Below are 12,426 nucleotides of genomic sequence, written 5' to 3'. Positions count from 1 at the left end.
GTCTTGCATTGAGGGGGAGAACACTGTGACGTATACGGGAGAAGGTTTCCTCTTCACTATAGACCCTACTCACCTACGTCACAAAATGACGTGTCGCTGTATCCGGCCGCCATATTTTTTAGACTTATTCTCATTGTTTTCAATTAGTCGTGCAAGTTATAGAGCAATTCATGGAAGCCCCGGTGTTATCTGACGCTGTAAACTCATTGGATGCGTTGCATAAAAGGCGTTAAGTGGAAAAGCTTCAGTTTATCCATTCGCCAGATCCATATTTGATGCCTAAATCGATGTTTTTCGACCCGCTGTCTTCGCCGTCTTTGCCTGACATCTGCTAGCTACCCTGATATTTACAACTATCTTGTCCACACAAAATCAGCCTATTCTCACGAAAGTTTGAAAAACTTTAAGAGCTTGGAGGCTTATAAATACTTCGTTGCTGGTTGGGTGAAACAGGTCCTCGTCCACGAAAATTTGGCAGGAATCTATCTTGTGCTCGGGAAGGTGAGTTACGAAATTTTCAATTCAAAATCTTTTGTTCTTGCTAACATCCACTGTCAAGTCTAATGTATTTCATGTCATTTGTCAATGGAGCTAGGGCTTTTAATGTTTATATGGTTTAGCGATAGCACTCTCACTACATACATATATAATATGTAATAAATATGAAGTGCGATAGCACTACTCCAGATTGTCCCTAGTTGAATTTATTTTTTGGCTTTTGACCTCAATAGTGAAATTATAAATTAATTGTATGACCACTGTCTGATTATCCCCTTATAATTATATATTTTCAGGTAGTTCATTCACAACGTCTGAGTGTATGTTGTCGGCGATTAGCCTAGCAATGATCTTAATTGTGGTTGTCAGCCCAAAACCCTCTAAATATATATTAAATGCATCTTACCAGATATAAAATGACTACTACATAATCTGTGGTAGACGTTTGGAGCCCAGTTTTCTCGTCGAATTGCAGCAGTCAATCTCGGTCTCCTCTCCAGGTCTCTCGGAATACGGTAAAACTTCAAGTCTCCCCATCTATCTTCTCTGTTTTTGCAACCGACCGCCACACACGACTTCACCATTTTGATTATTAATATTAACGAGCAGAAAAACACGCCATAATAGGAGGAATTTACGAAGCGCTAATGCATTCACATGACGAGTATACGGACAACATGGCGCGGGGGCGTGGCTGTGACGTCACGTGAGTAGGGTCGATACAGCCTACTGTTGTGTATGAGGACTGAGGATTCAGCTGATTTTTCGGATTAACGGCTGCAGAAAAATCTTGCTGTATGAGGGAGAGCCGTGTGCGCCTTTTTGGAGTTTCAAAAGGTTCCCATTCACCGTGGATATTGGCCAAAACAAGCCCTACTACGAGGAAGTGAGTAAACATCTTGTTTTGTATTATGTCAAATACAAATACAGCGATTACAAAGTAAACACTACAAACTTTCTTTTAATAAAGGACTACTTACGTTTGATCATTGATAGGCATGTAAAAAGCTCTCCTCATGCACATTAGCTGCACGTTAGCTGCACAACAACTGCAGCCACCCTCCTCCGGGGAACGAGCTGTAAATTGCTCTCTGCCGGGCAGTTTGCCAATCGACGAAAACAATCGACAACTCAGTCGTCATGTCAAATAATCCGGGCTAGTTATGTGTGATTTTCCACTTCGAAGACTTTGAAACATCACTCGGTTTGGGTTAGCATGTCGGCTAGCTGTCACGCCTCTTGGTTTGTTTACATTCTCCGAAGCCGGGGAAGGGAAATGACATATGTCCGATTTAGGTGTCATAAAATATCGTTCGGGAGGTGCGACAGTAAAGGTGAAGTCGACAGTTTTGACCATTATGGAGTAATTTTGCCATGTCGTCCTGAATAAGTGCATTTTTATTATTTCATATTCCTTTTAGCACAAGACTGTTATTTGTCATGGCCATGCCAAATATTTAGCAGTTGGGGAAAATACTTGGATAAAAAGAATATCCTGTAAAAATATTGAAGTAAAGAGCCAGAAACAATGACATTTTGCAGATCTCTTCGTCGCGTTTTCCTCGTTGTGAGTATTTCCCCCTCGACGGGCTGACTGGCCCTTCTCAAGCCATTTATTTAGCTATTGGGGAAAAATACTTGGATAAAAAGAATATCCTGTAAAAATATTGCAGCAGAGAGAATGAAACAATGATATTTTGCGGCTCTCTTTGTCGCGTTTTCCTCGTTCTGAATAATTTCCCCTCAATGGGCTGTATAGTAAAACCGATGAGCCCAGTCTCCCGCTGACGTCATCCACCTGTTGGGGACGCTTGAGCCCTATAATGGTAGGTGTGGCTAACCGGCAGATTAAAAGACTAATTTCTCGTCATCTGCACTTTGCTAAATTGTTGTATATAGTCGAATCGTCTCAAAATATGATTCTAATTCACATAATAATGCTATTCAAGACTTTTTTCTCCTGTCGTATGTTCTTTAAAATTCTCCAAATACTGTCCTCCTTGTAGAAAATTTCTGTAGTCCTCGATATGAACATAATGATTAATTAGTCTGAATATGTTTATCGACTTTTGCTCAAGAGAAACAATGATCGTTATATAATTACATAGTATTTACAGTTCAACTTCAGCTGCGGTGTAGTTTGTGGTTCCAATTAGGCATGTGCCGTTATGTTATTCTGACGGTATGATAACCTTGAGCCAAAATAGAAAATTAAAAAAAAAAATTAATAGATAAATAAAACTTTATTCCATTGAAAAGGATTTTTATTTTTCAAAACAAATTAGCAAATTGGAACATAAGTATAATGTTAAGTTAAAATACATGAAAAAATATATATATATATTCTAAATAAAATTACTAGTGATGCACGATAATACATTTTTCAACCGATATCGATAACCGATAATTTCCTGCCCCTTCCACCCGATAACCGATAATGTCACGCCGATAATTCTATTCAAATATGTATGTAAACTTTTAAAGTATACAAAGATCAAATGTTACTGTGTATTTTTCTCTAAAAATTACAATAAATGCAATCCTTAAGGGGAGCCTAAACCCACAGCTCAACACTATTACCAAAAGTACAGGAGTTTCACTTCCTCAAGCCATCTTTAGCATTACTGAGCCTTACAGCTGCAAGTGAAGGATTTCTCCATGCATTTTTAGGACATAAAAAAACAACTCATATCTTTGGGACAGTATGACATAAATTTTTTGCGGTTTGGAACCTTGACGTTTTCATACCACAGTATACCTTGAAACGGGTAATCGGCGCATGTCTAGTTCCAATGCACGTTTAAAGCTAAAATGTTAAGCTCAGAGTTAGAAAAAATTAAATTTATTGATTTAACATTCTTTTTATAAGTTGATTAGTAGGGTAATCGCAAAAATAGTCCATTAGTTAACTATAAAAAAAAAAAAAATGTTCGTGCCAGCCCTACAATGTTTTACACTAATGTGATCATAACAAACCACATTTCCCCCCGCACATGAATAATAAAAATTTGCCTTTAACCTACAGTAATTTCTATATTTAAATGATGGTAGCAGTTTAAAATGGGACTTAACGATGATTTATAATTAAAAAATATATATATTTTTTGTGAGGGGAACAACGATTTTACAAACAGAACAAGTCAACATGCCATTCAACCTTAGAGGCTCCACTGTATAAGCGAGAATGAAAGAGCGTGGAAAATAAGAGAAGCGGGAACATGAAACAGTAAATGTTAATGTCACAAGTAATAGTTTAACATCTAAGTGTGTGGTCTTCAAGGTTGTTAATCAACAGTTGTTTATATTCAGTTTTTAAGTTAATGGTCTGGACAAAAAACTATAGTGATTATTATTGTACTTAAGCAGCAAATAGTAAAAACTACATTAGTAAATCAATTATTCCTTTCAACAATAACAATGAAACCACACACTCAAAGATGTCAAAGCGTTTGGGATTTGTGAGGTGAAAATGACACTGCCTTTAAGGGACACCTCCGGGAGATCTCAATAAAAAATGAAAAATGTGTGTATAACAATAAAGAAGGACTACAACTGTTAGGGGCACCCATCACTAATCTAGCTTTTGGTGTCGATAACCTAATATAGAAATAGGACCAGAGACTCTGTACATCTAAGTTCCTATGATCAGGATTCTGCAACTTCCAACCATCATCTACCTCAGTCTTGTCTGTATCATCAAACGGAGACCGCTAGGAAGAAAAGAAAATACGACAACTCACCAGAGAAAGAAATCAATTCAAGTTACATTAATAATTAATATACACATATACAATACATATACAAAAGCATGGTCTGCATTGCATCATCTAATCATACTAATTCAGAAACCTTGTCTTGAGTCATTCTAGTACAGTAATGAAATACAAATTGTTCACACACTGATATCAGCAAGCTTGAGTAAATTAATTACCAGAATACTTCCTGCTCTGCAGCAGTGGTAGGTCATAATGATGATTGTCATCAGAGTTAAAGTAATGAAGAAAATGATGACATTTATTATTTGAGTTGTGAAATGCTTTGGAACATACAGATAAGACATTTTATAAAAATGGGATTCATAGATTGTGAATAATTGTTTTGAAGTTTAAGCACAGCAGGGCAGTGGGGTTACATTTATTAGCTCAGGGGTTGCTATTGAGGGATATCAAAGCATAACATTAGACTCGGGGAGAGAAATTGCACAACAGTCTAAATTTATTATTTATTCATTATATGATATTATTATGCTCACCTCTCTGTCACTGGGAGAGGGAACACCATCATGGTAAAATAGGTTAGTTTGGCTGCTCCTGCGTTGTCCAGAGCCCATCTAATTAAAAATATAAAAAACAGAAAGTTACTTCCATTCAGCGTCGCATGTGACCATACTCAAGATGACTCCATTACAGTATACCAATCAGAGTCAAGCTTACCGTTCTATGACCACGTCAACCAAAGCGCCGTAAAAAAATCAAGTATTTGACAGAGAGTGCTGCCGTCAACATGACTCGAAAGCGCAGATTTTAACCTCTCTCCCAGTTTTTATTTGGCACCGATTGACCACGGAAAACCAGAGATATGAGCCTTTTAATTTCATAATAGGGAACATGTTTTCTCCACAAAAGGGCACTCATGCTCTTTGGACATATGATGCTTCATCTCTGTAGATTTTTTTCTCTCTCCCTGAAATTCAGTGACTTGTTTTGTATTTCCCAGGCTTAATGTGGTTATTCAATAGGTTATAGTATAGTATAATAAAAACAGTTCATATAGATAACTTTAAAAAAAATCAAACGTTGTAAACAGTTACTCACAATGTTACTCATTACTTGAGTATTCTTTTCACCAAATACTTTTTTACTTGTACTTGAATACATTTTTTGATGACTACTTTTACTTGATTACTATTATTTTGAAGTAACACTAGTAGTAACACTACTTGAGTAAAATCTCTGGCTGCTCTCGTATGCACCTCTTATTATACTACATAATCACATCCCAACAATCTGGGTGATGGTGTCAATATAATACACTGTAGTTTACACCGTGTCCCCAAAAAACGTATACACCCTTTTGCAGCTGATAACATGACATATTCACACTAGAAATGCATTTCATTCTTCCAGTAGAATTTTAGAATGAATTTCCTTTTCTTGAAGTTTATTCTGGCTGCAATCATTGATTCAATTGGTTTCATCTCCAAAACCAACAATTTGGTTACAAAATGTTAAAAAGTATACATTTTAGGGCTGCAGCTATCGATTATTTTAATAGTCGATTAATCGATGAGCTAGTTAGTTCGAATAATCGGATAAGGAAAATGAAAAATTAAAATACCTGAGCTGAACCTCAAAGGGTATATATATATATATATATATATATATATATATATATATATATATAATTATAAAAAATAATAATAAATGAGGATCTATGTACAACAAAAGAACAGTGGGCTAACTTACCTAGCAAATGTTCGCTAGCTTAAATGCAATAAAATGTAATTTTTTTTTTTTTTTGCAATGCTCTGAACAAATGGTTCAGACACATATTCCCACAAAAAAAACGGCTAAATATATCTATAAACTAATTTACGAATGCATTACAAAAACATTAGTTCAAACAAAAACTAAGCTTACATTGGTCTTAATAGGGAGCAGTTGGATACAGCCATATGAAATGAGTCAGACCAGAGGGTAGTGTAGCCACCCTAATTAATAAAACTAAATGCAAACACTTTCAAAATAAACCATTACAACGCCATTTTATTTAAACGAATACTCGAAGCAACAAAATTCAATTTGAATATTTTTTTCTAATCAAATACTTGAGTTAATCGATTAGTCGCTGCGGCACTAATACATTTTTTGGGACACCCTGTATTTGCCGAGTACCTCTAAGCAGACAGCTGTTGGGCACCGACGGATTGGAATGTACTGTACCATATAAAACTAACGTCTGAAATCCACCTGCATGATCTCCAAGACAGCAGCAGTCACGCCCATTTACGTCTTTGAGCCCAAGTTCCGTATCCTACCGTGAGAGTTACTTAAAATCAACAAGACTGAACTGCTGAATGATTAATTTTATGCCTGCCAAACTAGGAAAAAACTTGCTGAGCTGCTTGCAAGTCAGTTTTTAGCAGGCTGCTAACGCTTCTAAAGAGGGCATCTAAAAATGCACTTGTGGAAACGTTTCACATCTTAATAAGCTTAGTAAAGGAGATAACCAAAACAATAATCCCTATGCCACGAACACTTCACTGTTTGAAAGCAAGCCGAGGCAGGAGGTCCAAACAGTAAACAGATGTTAGCCTAGCAAGTTAGCTCCCAGGGGCACAACAACTAACCTGGGCCTGTTGGGGAGTCTGCGCATTCCTCTGTGGTGACTGCTCCTCGTTTATCTTTTGCTTGAGTTTTTTGAACATCCTGACCCGTCGACGTTGCTACAGATTTGACGAGCAGAGGACGACAATCGGACGAAGAAGTGCTCTGATTTCACATCCAGTGTTTCTTGTTTGACTTCCTTATTCAAGCAGGTGATCAGACCTTCTGCGCATGCACGGCCAACGTGGAGGCAAAACCATAGATACCATATTTATAACGCTAGATGTTTTATGGTGGAGTCTGTCATTATGATCGGCGTGATTTTCGCCACTTAAACATTCTAGATTTTTTTTTTTTAACCAAATTTTATAATAAGTGGGATGTGAAATTATTGCATCTCTCACGTTTAAAAAAAACCGAACCGTTTGAAAATTGGACGGAGATTGAGCAAAGTTCAGGCTCCATTGAGTTTAATGTTATGTGGCTCGAATAGCTCTGTCTTTAAAATGGCCGACAAATGACGGCAATTGTCCGTATTGGCTTATGGAGTGCATACCACATCTATTAACCTTTATTATGTCTATGTGAAAAAGAGGCGACGAATACGATTCAAAGGACCCACTGTCATGTATTGTCAGCCAAACCGGTAAATAAACAAACAAACAAACAAATAAATAAACAAATAAACAGGCAGATAGGTAGGTACGTAGGTGGGTGGGTGGGTTGGTAGGTAGGTAGGTAGGAACGCGACCTGGTTTATCACAATGTCTCTGAGACCTGGGTACTAATAACTTGGCTCAAGAAGCTCATAAAGTAAATACAAATAAATAAAATAAATTCACATAAAATACATTTTAAAAAAAAAAAAATAATTTAAACAAGACAGCAGGATTTTCATTTGGATTTTGTCAGCCGCAAACATAGGCCAACCAATACATTCGGTAACACTTTATTTGAATGCTTATCATAACACTGTCATAAGACTGTCATAATCATGACATGACATCTGTCATCAACATGAATGAATATTTATGACAGATGTCATTCAGTGTCCTAACCCAAAGACATTTTAAACAATGTCAGCTTTGCATTAAAAGTAACAAAATTCACTGAATGACACTTGAATGACATCTGTCTTAAGCGTTCATTAATATACATGACAGGCATCATGTCATAATTATAAAAGTCTTATGAGAGTGTTATATCAAGCATGCAATTAAAGTGTAAAATAAATAAATAAATAAATAAATAAATTGCTACAAGTCGCCTTTTGGGCCATAAGGCATTGAATTAACCCTTAAGAGTCGCAGGACGCGCCCACGCGTCCTCAGTGCATGTCGTCTTTCAAGTCTCTTCACGTTGTAATTATGTCACCCATGTGCCCGCTGGGTTGGTCTCGTTTTAAAGTGGAAAAGTTGAGGTTTACTCTCGTTTGTACTTGAAGTCAATCGACCAAGTAAAACGTGAGATAATGTCATTTAACTTTTATAGTTTTATTGTCCTCACAAATAAACATTACAACGCTGCATGGATCATTTCTTTATGTCCATATTTCCATCATTTCTTTTCCTTTTTCAAAACCAAAAGCACCACATATCCAAGGAGCCCTTATGACGTCACAATGGAAGCACACAATGCGAGAATTATATATATACTACCGAGCCCGACCGAAGATCTACCGAACAAGGGGGAGGAAGGCAAGTAGCGAGGTAGTGAGCCACGGCCGGTTTGATTGAGCGAGCGGCTTTTTGTGACTTTGTGAATGAATCAAAAACTAAATTTAGCTCAAGCATTTGCGCTATGTCATCATCTCAAGGAAGAGAATGGACCAAATTTGTCATCGTCTCCTCCAGATGAGCAGGGTTGCCACCTTTAAGAAATAAAAATAAGGGACGCCACACTCTCGCCCAAAGCCGTACAGGCGAGAGAAAAAAAGTAACATCCCCAAAACTCCTAAATTGCATAAAATGTATCCATCTATACAGTGCTGGCCAAAAGCACCCCTGCAATTCTGTCAGATAATGCTCAATTTTTCCCAGAAAGTGATTGCAATTACAAATGATTTGGTAGTAATATCGTCATTTACAATATTTTGCTTGCAATGAAAAAACACAAAAGAGAATGGGGGAAAAAATCATTATCATTATACACAAGATTCCAAAAATGGGCCTGACTAAAGTATTGGCATCCTCAGCCTAATACTTGGTAGCACAATCTTTAGACAAAATAACTGTGAACAACCGCTTCCGGAATCCATCAATGAGTTTCTTAAAATGCTCTCCTGGAATTTTAGACCATTCTTCTTAGGCCAACTACTCCAGGTCTCTGAGATTTGAAGGGTGCCTTCTCCAAACTGCCATTTTCAGATCTATCCGCAGGTGTTCTATTGGATTCAGGTCTGGACTCATTGCTGACCACTTTAGAAGTCTCAGTGCTTTCTCTCAAACCATTTTCTAGTGCTTTTTTAAAAGTGTGTTTTGGGTCATTGTCCTGCTGGAAGACCCATGACCTCTGAGGGAGACCCAGCTTTCTCACAATGGGCCCCACATTATGCTGAACAATTTGTTGGTGATTTTCAGTCTTCATAATGCCATGCACAGGGGCACAATCCAGTGCCAGAGGCAGCAAAATAACACCAAAACATCAAGGAACCTCTGCCATGTTTGACTCATGGCACCGTGTTCTTTTTCCTGTAAACTCTATGTTGATGCCTTTTCCCAAAAAGCTCAACTTTTGTCTCATCTGACCAGAGAGCATTCTTCCAAAACGTTTTTGGCTTTCTCAAGTAAGTTTTGACAAACTCCAGCCTGGCTTTTTTTTTTATGTCTCTTGACCAGAAGTGGGGTCTTCCTAGGTATCCTACCATAGAGTCCCTTTACATTCAGATGCCGACGGATAGTACGGGTTGACACTGTTGTACTCTCAAACTGCAGGACAGCTTGAACTTGTTTGGATGTTAGTTAAGGTTCTTTATCCAACATCCACACAATCTTTCGTTGAAATCTCTCGTTAATTTATCTTTTCCGTCCACAACTAGGGAAGTTAGCCACAGTGCCATGGGCTTTACACTTATTGATGACACTGCGCAAGGAAGACACAGGAACATTCAGGTCTTTGGAGATGGACTTTTAGCCTTGAGATTGCCCATGCTTCCTCACAATTTTCCTTTTCAAGTCCTCAGACAGTTCTTTGGTCTTATTTCTTTTCTCTATGCTCAATGTGGTACACACAAGGACACAGGACAGAGGTTGAGTCAACTTTAATCCATTTTAACTGGCTGCAAGTGTGATTTAGTTATTGCCACCACCTGTTATGTGCCACAGGTAAGTAACAGGTGCTGTTAATTAAACAAATTGGAGAAGCCACTATTTTCAAAGGGTGCCAATACTTTTGTCCGCCCCATTTTTGGAGTTTTGTGTAAAATGATACTGGTTTAATTTTTTCCCCATTGTCTTTTGTGTTTTTTTCATTGCAAGCAAAATAAATGAAGATCTTACCCCCACCTCTTACCTCATTTGTAATTGCAATCATTTTCTGGGAGAAATTGAGCAGACCAGAATTGCAGGGGTGCCAATACTTTTGGCCAACACTGTATATATTCCGTATTGGTTCAATATGGAACGCAAATCTTCACTTTTAATTTGGAACGTTTCCTTATTTCAAGGGAAGGGTGGAAAGCCTAGCTGCCCCGCCGCGAGTAAAAAGAGTGACGGATTTAAATACGTGGCCAACGCCATCGACGAGCAGAGGTAAGACAACTCACTTTATTTTTGATATTGTAAGTTTCTTTTGATGCTGCATAAGTGTACTGTATGTGTGTTTGTAGGACTGAGTTGGTTAATAATTGGTTAATAGACACTATGACAATTGTGGCCCAATGTCTTCAATTCATACTTGGGAAAAAAAAAACACATTTTTTTTCAGTGTTTACTTTGCATAAACAATGTTAAGAGAGACCAAAAAGAGGGAGGTTTCTAGAACCAACTGAACTGTTTCATACATTGCATTGAGTTAAATAGAGTATTGGGGAAAAGATATTGCCTGGCGATAATAGATGTATTTTCTAGATTAGTTAAGATTTTTCGTAGCGTACATGAGGACGAAAAAACTGTGATTGCATGTACAGACCCCAGTCTGCCAGACTATTGGAAAAGACAAATTGGACAAACTAGTAACAGACTGATGCAGAAGGAAAGACTTTGCCACTTTTTAGACTGCCAGATTTAACCCCAGGACCTGTTAAAGGTTCTGGCAGCATTCTAGCTCACATAAAGAAACAGTTTGATCAAAGACAAGTTTGAGACAACAGTGATCTGCCAGAATGTTCCGATCCACAGACTCTCAAGGTGCGGGTCGGAGACTTGGTCTTCCTGAAAGTGTTGCAGCCTGCCAGATGGGACAGTGAACGCTGGGACGGTCCTTAAGAGATGGTTGGCGTCAGCCCGACTGCAGTGAAAGTCAAAGTCTACGGATGCACTACATGAATTCATCAATCCCAGTGCGAGCTCTTGCGGTTGCCAGAAGGACCTAGCGACGCCAGTCCACCAGACCCTGATTCCTAACGTCCCGACCTCACCTAAAGTCATCAAGAGAAAAAACTGGTCAAGCCCACGCTGGGACGGCCCCTACACAGTTCTCCTGACCACCCTGCAAGACCTTGGGAAACCTTGCAGTCCAGAAAACCGGCATGTCATCAGGACCGGCCTCTGGTGGTACTGTGGAGGAGTAACCCTATACTACAAGCTCCCGATGGAATGGATCGGACGATGTGCCCTCGTCACCCCCGTCCAAAAGTCCACAACGATTGTGCTTGATCAAAGACACAGCAACACGACAGCTGATGAAGAACCAAAGTCCACTCGCCGAAGAAAAAGATCCATCTTGGCTGAGCTGCTCACCGACGCAAACAGAGTCTATTTTGATGCCATCCGGCAGCCGAGGAACATTCCTGACACAGCCAAGCTCATCGACGAGGGTAAAGCGGCAGCAGCATCCCAGCTACCCATCATCGGAGCTTTCTTCCCTGTGACCACCTACAAACACACCAATTTGATCAACTACTTTGTCATATTTGTGTGTGTTCTCAGCTCTTTTTTCTTTATGCAGCACCTGATCGAGCCAGATTGGCGGGGTAATGCGACACACCTGTGCTTGATTAGGAAAGCTCAGTATTTAAGGAAACCTGTCACCATCTGCAAGTGTCGGACTATTGCTTGCTACTTGCCTTGCTTACCGCCTGTGTGTTCATCGTCAGCCTTCGAGTTTCCCGACGTTCTACGGTCGTATTTTGGTTTGGTCATCTTTACTTTAGTGCTCTTTTGGGCTTTGTAGTTTGATTCTTGTACTCTGTTATATTCATGCATATTTCGCATGCTCCCTTTGTTGTACTTTATTATTATACTCGCGTTTATTTGCGTGCTCTCTCAGTTTGTTATATCCGCATTTTTCGCGTGCTCCCTTTGTTGTAATTTATTATTATACTCGCGTTTATTTGCGTGCTCTCTCAGTTTGTTATATCCGCATTTTTCGCGTGCTCCCTTTGCTGTAATTTATTATTACACTCGCGTTTATTGGCGTGCTCTCTCAGTTTGTTAAACCCGCA

The 12,426-nt window shown here is 38.7% G+C and overlaps 1 protein-coding gene across 5 annotated transcripts in view; it reads right to left on the bottom strand.

Moving 5' to 3' along the window:
- Positions 1-7,041, bottom strand: part of golga4 (golgin A4) — a 60,861-nt gene extending 53,820 nt beyond the window's left edge. For 3 of the 5 annotated variants that reach the window (XM_057847923.1, XM_057847924.1, XM_057847926.1), the window contains exons 1-3: positions 6,848-7,041; positions 4,751-4,828; positions 4,176-4,208 (exon numbers count right to left, since the gene is read on the bottom strand). In XM_057847923.1, the coding sequence (XP_057703906.1) occupies positions 4,176-4,208; positions 4,751-4,828; positions 6,848-6,925 (189 nt within the window). In that variant the 5' untranslated portion in view covers positions 6,926-7,041. The remainder of the gene's footprint in view (positions 1-4,175; positions 4,209-4,750; positions 4,829-6,847) is intronic. The other 2 variants (XM_057847925.1, XM_057847927.1) reach the window with 1 other exon arrangement.
- Between the last annotated feature and the right edge of the window lie 5,385 nt (positions 7,042-12,426).

This window comes from Corythoichthys intestinalis, chromosome 10 (assembly GCF_030265065.1).
Source record: "Corythoichthys intestinalis isolate RoL2023-P3 chromosome 10, ASM3026506v1, whole genome shotgun sequence".
In the NCBI taxonomy this organism is placed as follows: Eukaryota; Metazoa; Chordata; class Actinopteri; order Syngnathiformes; family Syngnathidae; genus Corythoichthys; species Corythoichthys intestinalis.
The sequence above is the reverse complement of the archived record's forward strand: the minus strand, read 5'-3'. Positions and strand labels throughout refer to the sequence as shown.